Genomic DNA, 23526 nt, shown 5'->3' on the forward strand with positions numbered 1-23526 from the left:
TGTTTTTCTCTCCCCGAGGTTGTTGCACTGAGACTGGGGTTCTGACAGACAGGCCTTCCCCTGGTTGTATCCCCCATCCACTCATCAGATACACAAACATACACACTCTGTGTGAGTCTCTCTCTCTGACTGTTTCCCTCAAATTTTTTAATCTATTCTTCGCATTCTTTTTTCTCCTTCTCTCTCTCTCTCTCTCTCTCTCTCTCTCTCTCTCTCTCTCTCTCTCTCTCTCTCTCTCTCTCTCTCTCTCTCTCTCTCTCTCTCTCTCTCTCTCTCTCTCTCTCTCTCTCTCTCTCTCTCTCTCTCTCTCTCTCTCTCAGTCATTCTCCCTCTTTCTCTCATAAGTTTGCATTCCCCTGCCTAATCCACCCACCCCCCCTCCCCCCCGCCAACATAACGCTGAATCACATGGTCAGCAGCTGGCCAGGTGCTGGGCTTCACTGTGTCACACTGTGTAAGAGCACTTGGATCAATAAAACACAGTGCTCAGAAAGCGAAAAAAAGATCAGATGTACAATAGCAAACAACCTTGACAGTCAGTCCATGAAGTGTAAGGGAACTGTGTCTGTACTGTCTGGGGCAGAAAGCCACTCCACTCCACACCCCCTCCCCACTACGCTATACAAACCTACAGCATAGTAAATGAAACGGACCTCCAAAAAACGATACTAACCTACAGCCTTCCAAGCTGTGTATCTCCAGGCTGCCTTAAGCCCTTGCTGAAAGTAAATCCTAACATGGTCTGAAAGGCTTAACCTTGGATGCATACACATGAGAGTTGTAGGGGAGTCCATGATATGAAAGCAGGTTATGCAAGTGGGCCCCAGTGTGGCTTAATCTCAGAGCAGAGATAACCATCGCAGGCCAGGTCACCATCACTCCACATCAGGCTTCTCATTGTGAAGGGGACTGAGACTGAGCATCCTGACTGGTGACTAGTGGAACACAATGCCACTGTGTCAGCGAACAGAGACATGATCACTTATCACAATTTCAATCGCGATCCCATTGAGTGTATAGAAAGCCTCAGCCGCTGTGTGAATGCGAGTCTTTGTGTGTTCTTTTGGTGCCGGAGCAGCAGCCTGGAGAGGGTTAACGCTCCGTGTTTCTGTGTTGTGAGGCGGAGGGAAGCAGCACAGGATGTGGTCCCAGACACAAACATCCCCCCCCCCCCCCCCCCGGGACACTCGCCCTGACTCACCTCACCATCCCCCCACACACGCCCACTCGCCTCCACCCCCACCCCCTCCTCAGACGTGAGGGGCAGCATCTTTTAAGGGGGAGCGGGACGTCCAGGGCTGTGTCAGAGCAGGGACCCAGTGAGGACGGCCAGGAGGGGGGTCCTGATAGAGCGCGTGCCCGAGGAAAGGGTCCAGCGCCAAACAGGAAAGGAGTCAGCATAGGTCTTGACGTAGAGAAGGGCGGACGTGTGAAATATTCCTCTATGCCCACCCCCCTGTTCTTCCCCCAGAGGCCCAGTCAGGATCAAAGGCCTAGCACCATCAGGACATTAGCAGAGACACTGAGATAGGATGAGGCTTGGAGAGCCAAGTTGCTTTGACACACACGTTCCTGTTGAGCAACCAAGTCACATCCTTATGGAAGATTTCTAACCATCATTGTCCTGAGAGAAATTCCCCTGGATTACACCCTCGTCCCGATGCCGCACATTCTCTCACAACACTCACAGCCTCTGACAGTCTCCCAGTCTTTGACAAACCTCACAGCCTCAAACAGCCCCACAGCCTCTGACAGCCTCTAGCCTGTCTGTTGCCTTATAGGGAGGCTACATGGTGTGCTGTGTGAACGTTCTGTCTCTCTGTTTACATACAACTTGAGTGGAGAGGTTGTTACGTAAGGGAAGCGGGGCGGTAGGAGTAAACTAGACTGATAGAGCCCAGACTGACAGACATGAGAATCAATCAGGATTACAAAACAGGCCTGCATATTGGGTCCATTACCATCCATTGCGTGAGAGACAGAATAAGAGGGGGAGTGGCAGAGCCAGGGAGGGAGAGAGAGAGAAGGAGAGAAACAAACGAGAGAGGCAGACCGACATGCCAGGGGGGGGGGGGGGGACACACTAAACACAGTAGGTTGTGCCTGGGGGCAGTCTTTCATGTGACCAGGGTACATAGTGTGTCTGGCTGGGATCCCAAATGGACATTACAGTGACAAAGAAATGTTGGATTAAAACCATTTCACAGCTCAGTGGCTTTTGGGCCCGGTGTGGACTTCAGTCACTGTTAATAAAAGCTTCCTCTGGCAGAACTCTCTCCAAAATCCCCTGTCTACCAAATTTTACTGGTAGGGTTAAGCAGCACAGTTTTAATTCCTTTGAAGCCACGTGATTGCAAAGACTGGTTGACAATTCTTTGTACATTATTTATTCATAATTGTCTGGGGCATTGTTGATATTCACATGTCGTAGTTTGCATGCCTGGCTTCAAAAACAAACTAGACCATGGTAAGGCAGTGTTAACGACATGTTATGCAACTTGAGCGCAATTAAGGTCAGTGGGCATGAATGTGTATGTTTACAGTTCAGACTCATTTTTCCTTTACACAGAAACACAATCCAATTCAGAGCAGTCACATTATCAGTCACACACATCATCAGCCGATGCTCTGCCTCCCGCCCAGACAGTGGAGAGGATGAGCTGGTGAACACCCTCTGACAGCACTGACGGAACACAACCATGCGTTCCCTCGTTAGTTATGCGGCAAATGCATCTCACTTTTGTTACGGAGCAAGACTCGGAGTGGGTTATACTGCCTGACTAAATGATGGTGTGGTTGAAACCCAACGTGGGTGGCCCTGGAAATGCATTTGCTTAATCACAGAGCGGGAATGGGAAACGAGACTTGCAGCACAAGAATGGTGTGGCAAGATTGCATGGTTGGGGCCTGGGTTAGAATGTGTTTACTCAGTGGTGAGAGGAGAAGAGAGGGGGGGGAGGGGAGGGGAGGGGAGGGGAGGGGAGGGGAGGGGAGGGGAGGGGAGGGGAGGGGAGGGGAGGGGAGGGGAGGGGAGGGGAGGGGAGGGGAGAGGAGAGGAGAGGAGAGGAGAGGAGAGGAGAGGAGAGGAGAGGAGAGGAGAGGAGAGGAGAGGAGAGGAGAGGAGAGGAGAGGAGAGGAGAGGAGAGGAGAGGAGAGGAGAGGAGAGGAGAGGAGAGGAGAGGAGAGGAGAGGAGAGGAGAGGAAACCAACCTACATCTGCATGTGCCCTCACACCTCTTCTGACAGATTAGCTGAAGTTCTCATGTGTGTGTGCCCTGGACATCAATGATGACTTCATCCCACATACCACTCTCACAGCAGCAGGGCAACATGGAGTGATAGATTTATGTCAGATCTAAATGGCATCCAAACTGTAAAATAAACTCAGAGGTTACACACATTAAATCATTCATTGGAAAGTAATCTCCAACCTATAAATATATTGGAGCATGCAATGTGTACCATGTGAATACAGATTCCCGAAGGGGTTTTAAATTAGCTTTAAGTATTTGGTTGTGTGTTTGTGTGTGTGTGTGTATGTGTTTGCACAAATTTCAGGTCAAACTGAAAGGTAAGCTGACAATCAATGGATAGGTGACAATAACCTAATGATTTACTCTGGGCTCAGTAATTAATCCAATAGCTCTGGGAGTCTGAGATCTCAGCAATGCAAAACATCCTATCCTGCCAACAGAGACACTCATATCCTCACTGCCTGATCTTTGAACTGTGACCCCATTCTCTGCATTGCACACAAGCTTTGGGCAACTGCAATAATCTTACATGCTCACTGGTTCCTTGATCTGAACAAGATCTATATAAGAACAATGCCCTTATTTAGGAGCTGAGGACAGAGACACACATGCACAAACACAAACAAACACACCCCATGTGTTGTACAGTAATAGCTTCATTGACAAATTCCCAGCCAAGCCATAATCAGATTAAAATGATTAGGGGGATTGAGTTAGATAACTATAATGCTTCAGATCACGTTACTGAATGAATGCAGAGAAAGCGCAGTGATATGATTTTCCACATTAACACATTAACCTCGTGATGGAGCCCATCAGGGTTTTACTGTAACTTTTAGGTGGGGAAAAAACAGTTTAGTCCAACAAGCAAATTGCATAACACTAAAACGCCCAAGCTAAGGCATTGTGGTGAAGGAGACTGGAAGAGCAGAACATGAAGTGAGCGAATGAATGGACAAGGGGGAGAAAAGAATGCAATAATAAAGGGCCATGTGCTATCTGTCTCTGTGTGTCAACACAGCAGTTAAAGAACAACTGGTGTTCTGCCACCGTGGTACTCAACAGGGGTCAACATGAGGTCAAACCCATTGAGTACTTAGTAACCCTCTCCAACCACTCAACTAACCCTATCTTCTCATGACAACAACCTCTGACCCCCTCCAGCACAGGTCCACTTTGTGTGTGTGGATGTTGATGGGGGGGGGGGGGTATCCGACCCTCAAGACGCCATGATGTCACAGCCCTCCTAAGAAAGAGACGCTCAGTCATGCACCCACCCACACCCCCACCCACCATCCCCACCATCCCCACCCACCCTTAGTGAGGGGTCTCCATGCTGCTCTGCTGCAGGGGACGTGCCCCCTGAGTACCTCTGTTCTAGCTGTTCCTCCATGTTTCGGTCAGGAGCTTGGAGAGGACTCCCTCCCCTCCCTCACCCAGATCGACTCAATCTGGAACAGCATGTACACACAAACACGTTCTTCACGTCTGAGGGGGCCAGGCCTCCAGGATCTGGAATCCAGCTCAGCTATTTGCAGCGTAAATCTTGCTTTTAGACCGCACCATCTGTCTGCGGCACCCACACAAACATCAGAGTTGAACTGGAATGTAAGTGAAAGGTTCACCCATGGAAGCAGGTAAGAGCTACCAAAAAGAAGGAAAAAAAAGAAAACAAGATTTGGGTTTGAAGATCAGACATGGCCCCAAGCCACAGCCCAAGTATTTCAATAACTACAGGACAGAACTGCCTGATCCTGTATGTTTGGTTTAGCTAGCTACATTGTTTGAGGTATATTGTTTTTGAGTGGTTTGTTATCATTACGGCCCTCTTGCTCTCCTTCCCGCTCCCCTCCTCTGTCTCTCTCTCTCTCATTTTCCAATCTCCTTGTGTTCCTCTCTCCCTCCTTCCTCCCCCGTCTCCCTTCATTCCAAGCCTCCTCTCCTACCCAGAGGCAAAGCACAGCAATCTTCAAAGTGGTGACAGAATTTCTCTCATCACACCTCAGAGTGTGGAAGGCAGGCAAGCCGCCGGAGCCAACCGTAAGAGAAAGATGAGAACGGATGACCCAAAAGTTTTGGGCTGGATTTATCGAAAACCCAAACTTTTTTTCAGTAATAATGAGGAAAAGTGTGCGTTTCAATAGATGTCAGAGCAAGTAAGAAAAAAGCGAGGTATTTTCGGGAGACAGATGTCATCATCAGGTCTATCTATCCATAAAGCATTTTCTTGACATCCCTTAGGGAAAGGGAATACAACATGACAAGTGCCTCTCACCGTCTACCTAAAAAAACACCAGTATTTTACAAGTTGTCACTCTGAGACAACAAGCATCAGGCAACAATGGCACCTGGAGGGTCCTTCAGTTGTGTATGTCTGCTATCTAAGGATATTAGTCAGTAATCTAGATGGATATGGCTGGAGACACATTTGGCAATTGAAAGTGTTCCTGGTGTCTGTCAGACTGTTCACAGCCTCGTCGGCGAGCAGGAGAAACAACACAGACTCACTGACTCGTACTGCCTCTCCTCTGTTGACTTATCTCCCCTGAAAACAAAACTGTTACATGTGAGACCACTGGCCTCAGCAGATTTTCCCTCCAGCAGTACCCCCCAACCCACACACACACCACACACACACACCCATACACACCACACACACAACCACATACACACCACACACACAACCACATACACACAAACAACCCCCCCCCACACACACACACACACATGCACACTTTTTGAGGACCAAAATAGAGTCCACATCAGTTGGACCAGACCAGAGTTTGATGTTTTGGTCTTTAAAGTGTTCATCATCTTTTCACAGCACGGACAAGCACGATTAGTGTCACAATCATGGGAATCATGGTCTCTTTCCAATCACCTTCCTTCCCTCCTGCTCTGCTGTTACGTGTGTTAGCAACCAGAAAAACTGCCAGTGGGCTGCTCACCCAATCACACATTCGACACAAATGACTACCTCTCTCTCTCTTTCGCTCTCGCTCTCACTATCTCTCCGGTTCTCTCTGTCTATGTATCTCTTTCACGCTCTCTCTCTTTGCCACATTCTCTGTTTGTGGACTAAAGGGAGAATCTGTCTTGTTTAACTCTCAAACCGTCGCAAACAAACCTACAGCTGGATTGTTACCAATCAGGCTCTATTGTTTTTCCCACATCACATTAAGTATGAACAGTCTTACTGTAATCAAAACACAGAACAACATTCCCATGCATGTTTTTTAGATTTGGTAACCAATCTCCACAATAAACTCTCTTTAGTTAACACTTGTTTTATCTTGGAGGATATGCACATGCATCCCTCTCTCACAAGTCTGACCTACTTCCACTGCCTTTGCCCACATGTCTCTGGGGAGGGGTGGAGAAAGAGAGGGAGATGGAGAGAGAGGGAGATATGGAGAGAGAGAGAGAGAGAGAGAGAGAGAGAGAGAGAGAGAGAGAGAGAGAGAGAGAGAGAATCCTTGGTTTTGGCCCCCCTGCTGAGAAACAGAATAAAACCACACCAGCACCATTCATCCTCCCCCCTCACACTCCTCCTCAGCAGCCCAGGAGGACAGGGGGAGGGGATCTCAGGCAGGTGGAGGGAACCCTGCCTGGAGGAGCGCTGTCAGGTGCTCTGTTCCCCTGGGGGGGGGGGGGGGGGCTAGGGTGAGAGTGGAATCTGCTCTGTGACACCCTCACCTACAGGCGCCTGCAAGGGGCCCCCTTCTAGATATGGGCCACTAAGACACACTGAGCTGGGCTCTGTGGCCCGTGCCGGCCGCCAGGGTAGAACACGGATACACGCTGCCGCTGAGCTCATCACTGTTGCCGTGCCGCCTGGCCAGACGAGGACGTGAATAAAGTGACATTGAGCATCAGATTACTGCAAGTATTTATGAAGTCCTCCGTCTTGGTTTCATGCCTATCTGCTACCCCTGTCTGCTGCCAACTGCACGCACACACACACACACACACACACACACGTGGACTGTATGTCTGTCCAAAGTAGACCTGGCCCACTTTCAATCAGCCATGTTCATTCATCTGATTTTCCTGCTCAGTGCTGTTTTCCTAGAGAAGGGCTGTTTTCCTACCCAGAAGCCCTTGCCACAGCCTGTGTGTTTGTCTGCCTCTATTGCTGACAGAGATTGAGAGCATGAGCATGTAAGTACAGTGGGGTTTACAATGTTTACCTACAAACAGGAACTACATGCACCAATCCATTTTTCGCACTGATGCACAGGCATCAACATGTGTCAGACATTTCTGGGCCGTGGCGGCTTGTATTAAGTCTGTTTTTCAGCAGTCGTTGTATCAATGTTGTCATTGTTGTTTATATCTCAAGCATGACTTGGTTGGAGTAGCTTGTCCTGCATGTGATCTGTCAGACAGACAGCTGCCATCACTCTTACTGTATGTGCACTGTTACTGTACTCTCAGTACAGTATGACAGTACTGAGTATATCTCAGTGACCATCTTTCGACCCCGCTTGATTACTTTCTTTTTTGTCTTCAATGTATGTCAGCACACGTCAACATTTACGTTTGGACATTTCCAACAGTGTTGGAGGACTGAGGGCTAGTTTAGACCTTCTCATCCTCGGACCACGCTGCCCTCAGTGGGTCCTGAGTGGAGGCTCTGACCTCATCTGTACTCGGGTAGCGTTGTCCGTGTGACCTTCAGCGGTCGAGGTGACTGCCAGCGGGAATGCTGCCTCGTCGGTATCATGCCAGTCTGAGTGTGACATGTCAACACACTGCTCCCTGCCTACCGCACACGCCCAGGTGTCAAATGCCACAGCCTGAAAAGCAAGATTTCCTTGACAGCTAAAGTCCCCCTTCTCAGCCCCACGCCTTTATCTGAGCTTGTACCCACACACACACACACACACATATGCAGCCAATGTTGAGTGAATGCACAACGTACACACACATGCAGTCAACGCTGTGCTCACGCACATTCCCACACACACACGTGCTGACAAGCATAGACATGTTCACATGCGCGTGCTCTTAAACGGCAGTTGCTGTGGCTGGCTGGCCTGATGTTAACACTGGAACATTGTGTAACTCACCTGGAGGCTATGTCTGGGCCTGGACATGGGTGCTTGTTGAAATGCCAAACGGCTGGGAATGCATATACACACACACACGAGCAGTTTGAACTGCCCACTATCTGACACATACCAAAGGCTAAGGCTTAGAGCATGACAGATAGGTACTGAGGTGTGTGTGTGTGTGTGTCTGTGTGTCTGTGTGTTTGTGTGTGTGTGTCTGTTTGTGTGTACCTCCGCGTACATGACTGTGTTTGTTTCCCTGCCATCTCAGTCTCATACTTTCAAAGGCATTTATATCAAATGTACTCTGAATCTTAGCAAAGGGTAAAAGTTCACAACTGGAGAGAAAGCATTTCAGATCGGGCTGAATAATTCAATCTTCTAAACAGCATCCACATCTAAGATTTAGCAGACAGAGTTCAACAGTGTGATGGAAATAGGCTGGCAGCAGGTGCAGTGGCTGTAGCATGGCAGGAAACCTCCTCACTCTCCTCTCACACACTCACGCACACACACACACTTGGAGCACAACTCCCGCCTTCCACCGCCGTGTGTCAGGAGGGAGGAGGACGTTCCTAAACACTTTTCCTCCAGACTGATTGGACTTCCTGTCTCTGCGTCGCTTTCATTTCCTTCTATTCATACGTCCTGTGCTTTCAGTCACCTGCCAGACCATTGTTCTCCAGTGGCCTGTCAGACCCGCATCCCTCTCAGGCCCCGGGCAGCACAGCAGCAGACTGAAAGGCTCTGAACAGGGAGCTGATGTGGAGACCAGGTTGGCAGCCCGAACGAGGTCAGAGGTCAGAGGGTGTAGGTCAGAGCTGTAGACAGATTGAATTAGATAGATAGATCCACTAAATGGCTGAGTGCAACTAAAAAGTACAGTTTACAATTCATATGAAATCTGGTCAATGTTCCTGAATGCAATCATGCTCAATTGAACATAATACAGACATTAGGACAATACGAAGACAGAAAAATAGCACAGTGAATACAGATATTGGTTAGAGGTGAAGGCAGAGTCCACTGAGAGTGGCAAAGCTGGTGGACAAGGGGCCACGTGTTGTAAAGAGCAGTAGGGCAATGATCCCATCAGCGTTGTAGAGCAGGAAGCAGTAAACTAAACTGGATTATAAAGTTCACAGTTTGCCCTGGTTTAGGACTACCCAGGAGACTTCCATACAGGGTCAGTACTGTGGAGTAGCAACACCAGAGTCTATGACGACATAGAGGGACTAGGCTGTGCTATGTGTGCATACTGAATACTACATGCTGCATAGCATAAGTGGGTGGGCCCCGACTGGGCTGCAGTCTTAAGTCATGTCCAGCATGCGTCTGATGGTATTCAGGTCTCCATGCCAGCTCCACCAGGGAAAGTGATCCCAGGAATGCCAGGACAGGAAGATAGTCCATGCCAAAGGTCAAAAGGTGAGGGGTCAAAGTAAACGGTGACTGCTGAATTTGTTCCGTGATCGCATTTGCTTAGCCTCATTAAAAACGTGAAACCACAACAGCAACAACGACAACATCGACACGAAACTATTCTTTCATCCTGACTTTATGAAACTTGACATGCGCTCATCAAAGGGCACGATGACAAAAGCGCGGCGTTGTTCTCTCAGACAAAAGCTGAGGTTCAGCTAATGAGGTTCGCTGGGTGTGGTGGGATGGGACGCGTTGAAGATCAGATGACTTCAAAAACAAGGATTTATCCGCCCTGACTCTCCTCCTCTGTCGGTGCCAGGACAGCTCCGGCGCGCCGGCGTGTTTGATCTATAAATGGATGACACAGTAAATGCAGTGATCACAGATAGCAGCGCCTCTGCATGCGATGAGTCCGGCCATCATTCCTCTGGCTCGTACAGAGAAAGCGCTGATTAATGCTGGTCACGTGAAGCTTTCAGATGAGGGCATCGACTGTTAGGGGGGTGGACTCAGAGCCCACCATGCCTCCAGAAGGAGACGAACAGAGGGACTGAATGAGGTCCCCCCCCTCTGACTCCAAACTTCAGAGGCGACAGCTTGAAAGAATGGAGAGTTGGAAGAATGAGTTCTTTCATTCAGGGCCAATGACAGAGACGCTGAGGAGAGGTGATTTTTCTCAATCCAGTCTTGATCTCCTGAGGAGCGGTGAGCCTCATTCAGCCCCAAGTTAGGAAAAATAGGACACAGAATGTAAATCGGCAGGTGCAGATTATAATTGCATCTACAATAAAGTATTGAAAATTAAAAACATCAGTGTCCACTGGAGGAGTAGGAGCTATGAAAGACAGATATATAAGTCTTGGAAGATAAATTGGCTGTTGAAATAGGAAGTGTCTAAAGCAGCAAAGTAGATGTGGTTCCAGGAATTGCCGTCAGAACAAGCCGGCCCTGTTCATTGGTTGGATTTAAAAAGGGGGGGGGCCTGGGATACACATCCATCTTCCTACCAACCAACTCCACATTTTCACTGTACCTCATATACTACAATGTATCCAGTGTGCCCATCCTGCTTAAAGAAAAACTGATTTTGTAAACAGGGTCAGATTGTTCAGTTAGACTGGACAAATCTGTGAAACCTGAGCGGTTCAATAGATTCCAGACTTGAATGGAAATTCAGTGTTGAATGTAGGCCACTGGAGTCTGTCTGTTGGCCGGACTCCAGGGCTCCTGGAGCGGACGGGCACAAATAGGCTGACGTGTCTAGTCAGCGAGGGTGCTGAGGGGGATAGACCTTAGAAGGACCCCCTTGACCCATCCCTATCCTCCCTCCCTCCCACTCCTCTCCTCTCCCCACCCCACCTCACTCCTCACCCCCACCCACCTCCTCACCCTCGCCCCTCTCTTTCCTTATTCAACCAGCTGGCAGACATCCAGCTCTCCATTTAGAGTGATCTCGCAGGGTGACGGGCCACATTAAAAAACAAACACACACCTTTCTCTGTTGGGTGTGCGATTTGAATAATGTAGAGCAGGGAAGCGTTCTGAAGTATTAAGTTAATTAGAACTGAATCTCTACCAGGGTAGGAGCAAAGCAAAACAGCTGCAGGCCCAATTCACAGAGGTGATCCTTGTCACAGGCGAGGGAATCTGACTGCCTTATTGGGTCTCATTTCAGCTGAGATTAGACACACACACACTCACACGACACAGTGCTAAGGGCTAGGAGGTAAAAATAACCATGTTTTTTCATCTGTGAACATATGTTTGCAAGGGTATTTTCAGCGGATTATTTTAGGGGCATGTATGCATTCTTGGAATAGATGAGGATTTAGCTTACTGTGGTTTGAGCTCTCAACACTGTGATGTGAGTAAAACACAACTTCAGGATGCCAGAGAGAAACGACTTTCTACTCTGTTTAGCTAGATTGCTTTGCCACTCCGATAAAAACGCAGTAATCTCTGCTACTTGTTTGAAGCTGTGTGTTGAGACTGTTTCTTAGAAACATCTGTACAACGCTGATATCAAATTCTTCAAGGGGAAGCCGAAGGCAGAGAAAGAGAGGCAGGTTTTACTGCTCTACAAAGACACTGTCACTATCTCCATACACAGACTGTGGAGGAGAGCTACAAGAAAAAGAAGGAGAAGAAAGCGGAGGAAGGGAAGAAGGAGAGAGGAAGAAGGGAGCAAGCGGAGGAGAAAGACGGCCATCCTCGATTCCGCACGTCAAAATGTGCACAGACAAAGTGACTCATCCAAACAAGAACGTCACCTTTGACCCCTTGGCCTCTGCCCTGTGTGTCAGAGATAGCCTATCACACCCGGTGTGGTCATATGAGTCACCGCAAGGTACTACCACTGGGTTTAATGTTCAACCTAGTGACTGACCAAGTTTTGTGATTAGAAACTTAAGAGACCTGTTCCGTTAATGTGTGACTAGATTTAAGATAAATTACCTTGGGTTGAGTCATCCTGTTTACTTCAAACGGAGAGAGTCACATGCATGTGAATAAATATTTTCATCACGGCAGTACAGTCATTCAAATGTGAATTTCACAAGAGATTGACAGGAAATTATGAACATAAAGATATCAGAAGTCAATAAAAATGTTACTCCGAAGAAAAAGACAACAGGACTGACAAGGCTTTTGAAGGGTTAGGATTACGTACATGTCATCTGTGTACATGTCATCTGTGTAAGTCTGTGACAACTTCCTCTTTCTCTTCTCAGGATCCCCTCAACTGTGAAGACTTAATGAGTCTGGGATAAACACTGTCAGTCTACCATGCTGTTCGATCGGGCTTTTGTGCTAGCATCACAGCAGGGAGACGTCCTCGGGCGTTGGCAGACCAGGGTTCTCCATCGCTGAGAGAACGCTTAGCAGAACATTACATAACAGGGAGATATGAAACCTGAGTTCAGTCTTTATACACGGCATGTAAACAGACCTTCCAGCTACCTTTTGAATCTGCCTTTCACATACACATGACACACACACACGCACACACACACACTGGCATATACACACAAACACATGTCCCTTGCGTGACCCCGGCGCGGCTCAAAGGACAGGGTGAGTATGTCAGTGAGTGATGTGGGTCTCTGGTCTTATCACCTTCCCAGGGTGCAGTGGGAGGTTATCTGTTTCCTGTCGTGGGTCTGGGGAGAGACTAGAGAGAAGCTGTTCTGACGCAGATTCCTCAGAACTGACCCAGCCTCTGTTCCGGAGCTGACAGGCCTAGAGATGTTCAGCTTAATTAGACTACACTGGGGAATGTGATCTATACCCTTATTTGCCTCATTAGCATGGGAGACTGTCAAATAGGAGTTATCTGCAGCACATCATCTGAAAGTATGGGATAAGTACAGCTCAGTGGAGGAGCATTTGAATGAAGTCAGAAGAATCATAAGATAGAAGTCTGGCAGTAACGATATAGTGAAAATGCCAACATTGTGACACTGTTAAGGAATTAATGACTCTACATTGTGATAGAGATGCTATTCTATAACAATGCTTTACTGTCTCTCCAGGATATCCAACTTAGAACAGCTTGTCTTTATTTCCAGCTCATCCAATTCCAAATGAAGCAGGCCTACCAAAGCATTCTGGGAGAATGTGTTTCTATGAACAAACAAACAGCGTGGCCAAAGCAAAGTGCAGACGCAATAATCTTATCTATAACAATAACCTGTATTTTCGTCTTGTTTTACAAGACCTAACCCTTGTTCAAACAGTTCAAGGCCTTGCAAGGCATTCTCAGCTTTATTTTGGGGAGAATACAGTTGCTTCAAAGGCCAGGATTTCCGTCAAGAATAGCATGAAAGGCATTCCATGTGTGGATACAAACCCTTTGTCCTGTCTGACTGTCATAACGTTTACCTGTGGAATTTTTAAGCAGTAGATGCTTCCACAATGCACTGCTGAAGGATGAGAACACGTTACTTTGTGTTGCTTCACCGTCTACAATGAATACAATGTACAGGTGAGGGAACCTAAATATTGATTTAAAAAAACTTGACAATTGTGAAACACATTGGTTGTGCCCCTCAAAAAACACATTTGCCCAATAAATACTTAAACAGATTTAACTCCTTAATGAAAATCTGACAACAAAAGCCCTAGCCCTAGCCCTAGCCCTAGCCCTAGCCCTAGCCCTAGCCCTAGCCCTAGCCCTAGCCCTAGCCCTAGCCCTAGCCCTAGCCCTAGCCCTAGCCCTAGCCCTAGCCCTAGCCCTAGCCCTAGCCCTAGCCCTAGCCCTAGCCCTAGCCCTAGCCCTAGCCCTAGCCCTAGCCCTAGCCCTAGCCCTAGCCCTAGCCCTAGCCCAGTCCTAGCACAAGCCCCCTAGTCCCCAGATTACAGTAATGAGTTTGGGCTCTGGCCCCTCACTTGGGCCTCCACCCCCAGCTGCTTCCCTCTTTACAGAGGAAAACACATCCATCCCCTGCCATTGTTCTCTCCACCCTGAGGTCATTTACATTAATATCCCCATGCTGAGCTTGCAGAGAGGGGAGATCGGAGAAAAGGTAGACTTGGAGGCACTTACTTTTCTCTTGGAAAAGGAGCTTTAGAAGTTTAATATAGGTCACTTTGCAAAACATTTACCGTAGGTTATATTACAATTATATTACTTGAGCTCCTGTGAGGCCAGTGTTTTCATATGAATTACTTTTCAGCTGAGTGTGTTATTTAGTAAGTACACTTATCCTCATTGACGTTGTGATGGACTAAAACAAACACAAGTGGCTGGTGAAAGCCTGTGTATAGTCTCAGCCGAGTAGCAGCAGAGATTGGCTTCACCAATGTGCCACTTCAACAGCCTGATAATTGTTTATTTGATATGTATGAAAGTGGCTTGATTCCTCATTTTTAGGTCAGTCATTATGTATATAAAGGGTCATTTGGAACACTCACAGTACAGGCCTTGTTAGATCATGTTTTGTTCAAACATGGCATGAGAAATACCGATTACTCAGCCCTTCCAAAATATTATCCCTCAGGGTCCAACGTTCACAAGGCCGAGCGTGTGACGGTACTTGTCAGTGCCAAGAATATTAGGACAGACGGAGCCCTATCTTACAACAACACAGGTGGCTCCTGTTGGAGCGCGTTCAAACCCTGCCACCACCAGCTCCACAGAGGGGAAATGACACCGGCTTTACATAACATTTCTGTGGCAGATAGAGCTGTTACTCTACTGGACTATGTACCATTTAGACTGTGTTTGTATGCTCCGATCTGTTTACTACAAACTGGTTATTCTGACATCCTCAAATCTGTACACTTGATCCTGATGGCCTGGGGGCTTCGTTTACCTGCATGCTCTGTCTTTGCTGTGTTGGCTCAAACTGAGGGTGCAGAGGCAGGACCATGCAGACCCCCTGAGAGCCTGTTTTCTAATGGCATTATTTGTTAGGATGTAGCCATTCCAGGTGTCATGTTTGTGTCAGTTCCTCGGAGAGAAAAAAAGAAGTGGAGGGCGACACGACCCATTGGCTTGCTCTCAGCACGTCAATAAGAGGTGATAATGAGTCGCAGAGCGGTAGCTCTGTGTTACCTTCTGGTAAGATAATCCTGTTGGTTCACCTCAGTAAACATCCTTACAGGTGCCCTGTTCCATGCAGCGCATGGCACAGCTGTCAATCTCACTCCGGGGTCCACCCCTGCTCCCTCGTGATTGGCTGGGGGACCGTACCCAGGTGTAGCCATGCTTCCTGTCTGCTCAGAGGCTCATCTCAGGTACCTGTGCTCCCACTGAGGTCTGGGGGAACCTTCAGGCACCGACGGTAGTGTAACCAGCGCCCTCCTCTCTGTCATCCATGAAGAAGACGCATGGTAGGCCATGTGACCAGGAGATGTGGGAATCAACGAAAGAGACATGAGATGAGATCAAAGTTTCACTTCTATTTCCAGATAGTCGCCAGTCTGGTCGTTGTTGCCGAGCAGACTTTGGGTCGCAGCATCACGCGAGATGAGACCAGGGTAGGGGGTGAGATGAGTGGGTGCTTGCAAAGGGAGGGAAACATTAAAAAGCACTTAACCAAAGAGCTTTTTACAACCGGCCACCTTTTTGTGTTTGTTTAAGTGGCTGAAAGTTTGATAGAGGGTTGACAGGTCACACAATAATGGTCGTATCTGGCACTACACACCTTTAAATATTCAAACAGTGCAGATGTAAATAAAGATTATGTAAGGCTTGGTGGACAGGTATGAAAGGGTTTCTCTGAGAAGGTATTTTGCAGCATGCAAGATTCACGCAAGTGTTCAGACAATCACATTGCCCTTTGCTATGCTTAAGACATTGATACTCCGTAAGTATTCCAAAATGAGTTTGAGCTTAAAATAAGCACAACATACATAACTAACAACCAGTGTCTCTGAGGCTGGCTTCAGCGTTTGAGGAATTGTTGCTATTCCAGTAGCACGGGATCACTGAAGGCAAATGTGAAACCTTGACTGTCGTCTCTTTGTTTGAGGAATACAACCCCTAAACCTTGGCCGGTACCCAGCAGGCCTGAAGCAGGAAACCTTCAACAGTCCCTCCCTGTGAGGTAACAAAGCTTTTTAGACGAAACAGAAAAGTCCAAATCCTGCCGTGACTTTGGGTTGCCCCCACCCCACCCTAAAACACTGGCCTCTGATCATGACAAGAAGGGTGTGGGGAACGTTCCCGCTCCAAGTCAAGCCGAAAACTTCACGCCTTTCTTATCATCGTCTGAACCCCACCCTAAAACATCAGGTCTGTCCAGCCCTCTGACTTGAACAAGGAGATGTAGAGGTTTCCCATTTGTTTGTTTACTTAAATACTCTGACCGGTAACTACTGGAGCCAAAAGTAAAACACTACCAAACACAAAGATAATTAAATGATCCCTGCCCCACCCTAGTAGAAATATAAACATGACAAATCTTAATAGTGGGAGCTGTATTGTCACTGGAGAGTATGAGTTGAGTATCATACTGGATGAAATGTGTTGCTGTAACTAGCCCGTTTTGTAAGTGCTTGTCCTGTGCTCTACACAGTGTTGAACCTACACAGGAGACCCCACAATCAGTCTGTGATTTTAGGCAAAGTGCCTGCCATTTCTGCTAATACTGCTGGAGAGATTAAACATGGCATGGAGAAAGAAAGAAAAAACAGTGAACAGAACAAGGTGGTCTGCAACCCTGTTTCCTGATAGGCGTGACTCGACAGAAACTGCACCACCCCGCCCTTCTCTCTGTACTCGTCAATGTGCCAGTTCACACTTCAGTCTTCATGTGCCCGTGACTGGATAAATAAACCCAAAGTGCTGGGGAGTCACCACCAGACCCCCTCGCTTCCTCTCTCTTCTAATTGTCTCAGGAACGGAAACCTGTTTGTTCCCCTGAATCTTCAGAAACAGGCAGGGACAGACTCCAAGCTGTCGTGGGTTGGATGTGAACAGAAGCCATGGGGCAAGAAATGGGGCAAGTAACAGACAGAACTAGCGTCCAGTCTAAATAAACAACCCAGCAACATCAGAGGTTCTCTGTAAATGGTCCAAATGTTTTTCATTCAAAATACAATGATTGCTATAGTTGAGCAGTTGTCTAAATATTGTTTAAGTCAGTATCCTGATATGCTGGGGTGACAATATAGCAGAGGAATAATAAATAAATAAATAATAAATGTAATTGTTATGCAACAATGACTGTCACCACAGAGGAGTTATAATAAGATTGAATACAACATAATTTGATCAAATATGTTGCATTTTTTGGTTGTGTCAAACAAGTAATCAACTGTAATCAAATAAAATGAATGTGTAAAGAATGTATTAATCCTGAATTGCATTTGTGTGGTATCAGTATCTTGCTTTTAATACAAATTAATTTGCATGTTTTGTTAGCTTTAATTAGCAGTCATTGACAAAAACTATCCTGGCACATCATTCATAATTCAAGTCATATAAACAAATAGTTAAGAAATTCAGACAGACAAAATGGATCATTTTATTACACTAAATATTCAATAAATGAATAACGTTCCACCAACATTCACTTAACAATAATACCACAGAATAGGAAATAAATTACAAAGGGGGAATGAGAGACTTGAGACAGTTAAAACACAAATTAAAATGTGAAAACTGCCTTACGTCATTTCCTGTGTCTTGAGAGCAGGGGAGGAAGGGGGGGGGGGGTGGGCTCCTCTTCTCTTATCATCCTGTCCTTTCCTCTGCAGCAATGTCCCCACCCTCACAGTTCTCTCTCTCTCTTTCACATACACACATGCTAACTCTGCCCCAGTTCTATAACACACACACCCTGCCCCAATTCTTACATACACACACATACGTCACCCTGCCACAGTTCTCACAAAGACACACCCACACACAGTTCACACACAGACCCGGATATGTGTGTGTGTGTCTATTGGGGGGCATGGGGGCTTCATAATTAGCATCCAAGATGACGACCCTCTCCTTCACACCTGTGGAACAAGGCTGGGTCCTCAGCCTTAGACATGCGTCAGACTAAAATCCTTGGTTGAGCCAGACAGAATGCATGCAAATGAACCTGAACAGCGACACTTTATACACAACAATACGGTATCTGTGTCTTACAGAGGTGGCACCAATCACGGGGCTGGGGAGAGCTCAGTTCTTGTGTTGGTCTGGTGTTGCGTGGTGGCGTGTCATGGACGGAGGAAGTTGGAGTAACCAGCTGTCATAAACATAAAGGTTAACAATCCAGATTTGCCCCACATTCCGCTGTGGAAGCCCTTAATGGCCATGTGCTGTGCCCATTTAATGACTGTGAGCAGGATTTTTATGGCCATGGTACAGTTCAGCCCCACGCGTCCCATGGAAGGAGAGTAAAGAGTTTGTGCGGGGGTGGGGCAGGGGCAGGAAGGGAGGGTAAGGGTGTGGCACGGCTTGGATCCAGTGCTTCCTGATTCAGTGTTTTGGAAGTGGGCATGAGGGGGCTTGGGGGCAGAAAGAGGCCTTGGAGAGCTCTGTGCCCTCTGGGATGGGAGGGGGGCTGGAAGGGTGGAGGTACAGACGTCACACAACCTGGTACCTCTACACTCTGTGCTGGAGGGGGGGGGGGGGGCAGAGGGCTTGGAGGGCCCCAGCAGAGTCCTGCCATGGCAGCACTAATCTCATGTTAATTACGTCACAGGATCAAAGAGAAAGGGGCCCGGGACAGGGTTTGTACCAGTACAGGAAGGGAGTGGTGGGTGCAGGGATGGAGGGAGGGATGGAGGGAGGGAGCAGAGGAAGGAGGGAGCATGATATGAGGGGCATGGGAACAGCCTATCGCCTCTGGTCCTCCGTCACTCTGATGAACTGGGTTGGTTACCCCATGCCCCCAGCCATGGGAACGAAGAGCAGCTTAACCCGCCATGCCATCCACCCCTGCATGAGTGCTCGTTTAACGGAAAATAAGTACAGGAGCGCTGGGCAGGCTGCCAGATCCCCCCTGCACGCACGCACACACACACACACACACACACGCACACACACACCCACGCACACACACACACTCCCCAGTTCGGATGTGACAGAGACTCTGTATTTAAAATGGGGGGGGCTTGGAATCCTCTCTATGTACTGCCATTTCCACACTATACACCATGTCAAGTTACTGACATGTTTTCACTGCGTGGTTAATTGAAGCAGAGCCAGTAAAAGACCAGTAAAACTGCAAATTCTATATGATTTCTGTCAGACTATTTCCCTAGTTTGTGTGTATGAGACCCATAATGTTGCTCCGCAAGTGTATGCTTGTTAGTCTTGCATAAATAAATACTCATTCAGAATTCTGTTTGAGGTTTGTTGGTGAGGAGCACAAGCAGGGCGTTCTGTGAGTTTGTAGGCTCTGCCGGAGAGGAGAGTGCTGTCTGCATACTTCATTATCTCTGAAACAATTAGATGTGTGCCAGCTTCACTTCCATTATCCCTGGCGTACATAGACCTGTGTGTTTGTAATGTGTACAGCATGTGACCTCCCGCCCTTTTTGCTTCACCCAGGTCCACCAGCCAGAGCAGCCCAAAACTGGGGAAACAAGTCCAGTAAAATCATTCCTTAATGGGTCATCTACCCTGACTAATGCCCCCTCTCTCCCTCCCTCTGCTCCCCCTTCCTCTGCTCTTCCTTTCCTCCCTCTGTTTGTGTCTGTTATTGTTCTGAGGGGCAGGTACTTTGCCAGTGCCTGTGGCCCCCCTCCCCTCCCCCCTCTCTCAAAACACACCGCTTCAATGTACACTGCCACCAAATCCAACAGTTTAGGCTCACAGAAACCGACCCCAGATACACATCTGACAGAAACCTTTCCCCAAACAAAATTTGAATAAGTAAAGGTGCCTCAACCTTAACACAGGTTCAGCACTTAAAAAATATCAACATAAATTACTTCCACTGGTTCAGCCTTTATTTTGTCCCACCTCATTGCTACCAGTGACAAAATACAGAATCTTAAAAAAGCATTTTGACTCTTGGTATCATTCTATCCTATCCTTTAACTACGAATAATATTAATGGTAATGATAATTAGGGACAACGCATAGCATGTTACAATAATGCTTCATCCCGTCGTGAGATCTTGAAACAAACAAGGGACCAGAAAGTCTCTGTCTCGTTCTTGATTTTATTCAAGGTGAACAAATTCAGACAAACATCAATTATGAACACCGTACCCTCCCCCCTACACACACACACACACACCGAGTGAAAAGGTGACACATGTGGAAACAGCCGCCCGACTTGTATAAAACGCTTCATTTGAATTAGCATTTACTTTCATATTTTTCTTTTCATATCATAAACTTCATACAAAATTCAGACGGTGCAAGTAAATAATTTTCCAAGGTCAGAAAAAAGCCCATAAAGTGCATTTAACTGTCTCTAGGGAATGGAGGGTGTGGGGTGGTGTGGGGGGGGCATGTCTCTGGGTGGGGGAAGCTGGCTCTGACACCAGGATGCCACTTAGAAGGATGGGAGGGGGGGGCGTTTGACAGTCAGCCAGGAGGGAGTATTCCTGCTGAGCCAACTGAGGCTGTCAATCATCTGAATAACATGAGACAGATCCAGCGAGACAAGGGGCTGACGCTGAACTCAAAAACCCCTCGCCCCAAATGACAGTCACATTGAATAGCTGCTGTAAATCCTAAAACATGTATGACTGACGAAACGCATTTGTTCCTTTGACATTTTAAGAACAGTCTGTGCATTCTCTTTGTGAACCATTAAGCTTATTTGTGAACGACCCTCTGACAAGACCCTACTACCTCTGTGCAACACGGCCAACAAAACCATGATATTCACGCAGGTTCCACCATACTATTAGGACTGACACCTGCAACCTATTCATGTCTGAACTCAATCTCAACACAGGCTTTGGTAAACTGAACATGACATTGTTGGTTCATGCTGAAAACTGCTGAACACTTGGCTACATACTTTTGTAACACCTCAGAATAAAACCGAAGTCTGAATGTCAATATTCCTTCTTTGACACTTCAAATGTTCCCTGTTTTGAATCATTTGGCTATGGCGTAATACATCCTTGAAAACAGATCATTAGAGACCCGTATGGTTGTCACAGGATAGTTGCTGTCCAATGTTCACGGGGCAAATCAATATCATCAGCCCCAGAGAGAACAACACCCAGTCCAGTCCAGTCCAGACCAGGTCAGGCCCAGAACAAACACAGTTCCACTGGACTAATACAACTCAGCCTGTTATGAGACGGGACAGTCGTCTGACTCGAGATCAACCTTTTGTGTCTGGCTCGTGGAAAACCCCCAGAGGGGCTGTGTGCTGGTATCTCCAAGTAGTCCTCATTGACTGACGTTGGGTGCGCCTAGTCATCATCATGTTCATCTCTTCTTCTTCTGCTGCCGCAGCGTCTTCCTCCTCTTGGTGATCATGGCGTGCAGTTTCTCCAGCCCCTCCTGTAGCCCCTCCCCGATGATGGCGCAGGCGGGCTGCAGGTGCCAGGGCGTGGAGGCGCCCAGCTCGCCCAGCGCCAGCATGCGCTCCATCTCCTGCAGGGTGAGAGAGTTCCTCAGGTCCTGCTTGTTGGCCACCACCAGCACGGGAACGCCCTGGTTCTCGGCCAGCCGGGTGATTTTGTGCAGCTCCGTCTTGGCCTCCTCGACGCGCTCGCCGTCTACCGAGTCCACCACGAACACGATGCCGTCGGCGCAGCGGGTGTAGGAGCGCCACAGCGGCCGCAGTTTCTCCTGACCGCCCACGTCCCAGAAGTGGAAGGCCGCTTTCCGCCGGCCAGAGCCCAGGGACACTTTGATCTTCTCTGTGTTAAATCCCTTCGTCGGGACCGTGTTCACAAACTCATTGAAGCGCAGCCGGTACAATACGGTGGTCTTCCCAGCACAGTCCAGCCCCAGAATAACAATGTGGAGAGCCTGAAAGGAGGGCAGGCAGGGGAAAAGAGCTGGATGGTCCGATAATCCATTCCCCATCTTGTTTTGTCACGTTGGAGAGGATAGAAGCAGGGCCAGACAGGAGGAGACTACTGCTTCACCAAATATTCACAAGGCTTCTCTCATTCCCCCCGGGGTTGCAGCTTTAACCTATGAAAAAAAAGGAGGATGCAGTGTAAGCAACAGTAAAAGCACTCAGTCCATTGCTTTACAATTGGAGGGGCTATTCAATGTTAAGTGAATAAACCCCGTCTCCCTTTTATTCCACAGCCTTAACATCTTTTAAACTGCGTCCACGTTATTCCGGGCCGTAGGAGATGAATGAGAAATAAAACAGCAGGGTGTACGAGAGGCTATTTGCACATGTAGCGCCTCAAGCAGCGGACGGGGATTTGATACGCTAATTTCCATTCAATGGCAGTATCGATATAAATGTACTTGGACGCTTTGGTTTCCAACAAAAATCCCTCTTTCTATTATGCATACTGCTGTAGAGTGCCAAAGCATCACATTGCTTGGCGTGTGTTTTCGTCTTGACAAACAGTCAAAATGCAAGGACATTTTCAACAGCTACCACAAAAAGCTATGAAAAACGAAAGCTGTTGCGCGGCAACATAGGGTACAGCCTGACATGGCAAGCTGATATTGATGGACGCGCCTCTACGGTTATGCCAACAAGTGCTTTGGGAAAAGCATTTCCTACATGTTGAAATCAAATTATCAATACGATCATATCAAATGATGCGATTATGTAAGCAAACACTTTTACGTGTTTTAGAAAACGATCACAACGATAGTTTGTCTAATTATTTTGTTTAATCCGAAGCTCTTTCACAGCGCACGGCTAAAAGAAAATGACCTTTTGCTGTCTTACCTTAACGATGAATGTACTTTCCAAACATGGAAAATCAACAATGGTGCAACAGTGTATCCTTGTTTGATCTTATGAACCTCTCACAGTCACGTCCACACAACCACTGAAAGATAAAGTGCGTCGCCTTCCCCTCTATTCCAGTGCACTGTGCACAGGTTCAACCCACATCACGCAGCCGCCAATCTCCGCGTTGCCTGATTGGATGAGAGCAACGCCTGTCGTTTTTCAGCGAAACACACCTTCTCTCCACCTGTTTGTGTCACTCAAGAGAACTCTGAAGTAGCAGCTAGACATACTATGCATTTGTTTGCCATGAACAAACATTTGGATGGTAAATTAACTAATCGAAATTCTCATGCCAAAATAATGAGAACTCATTCTGATATTTAATTAATAGACACACACTTGCTTGTGTTTATAATAACACAAAGACCTCATACATGATTCTATTTAGACACAACGTTAGACCTATGTTACTGATGACAAAAGGACATTTCACCTGGCCAATGG

The 23526-nt window shown here is 47.5% G+C and overlaps 1 protein-coding gene across 1 annotated transcript; it reads right to left on the reverse strand.

Annotated features, from left to right (window-relative positions):
• Window positions 1–20324: 20324 nt before the first annotated feature.
• arl4ab (ADP-ribosylation factor-like 4ab) lies at window positions 20325–23147 on the reverse strand. The gene is made up of 2 exons (XM_084696356.1): window positions 23017–23147; window positions 20325–22292 (listed from the first exon to the last, which is right to left on the reverse strand). The coding sequence occupies exon 2, from the start codon at window positions 22179–22181 to the stop codon at window positions 21576–21578; it is 606 nt and encodes a 201-aa protein (XP_084552482.1). The 5' UTR covers window positions 22182–22292; window positions 23017–23147; the 3' UTR covers window positions 20325–21575.
• Window positions 23148–23526: the final 379 nt, after the last annotated feature.

Source organism: Hypomesus nipponensis, chromosome 4 (genome assembly GCF_054491055.1).
Source record: "Hypomesus nipponensis isolate SF chromosome 4, ASM5449105v1, whole genome shotgun sequence".
NCBI classification, from domain to species: Eukaryota; Metazoa; Chordata; class Actinopteri; order Osmeriformes; family Osmeridae; genus Hypomesus; species Hypomesus nipponensis.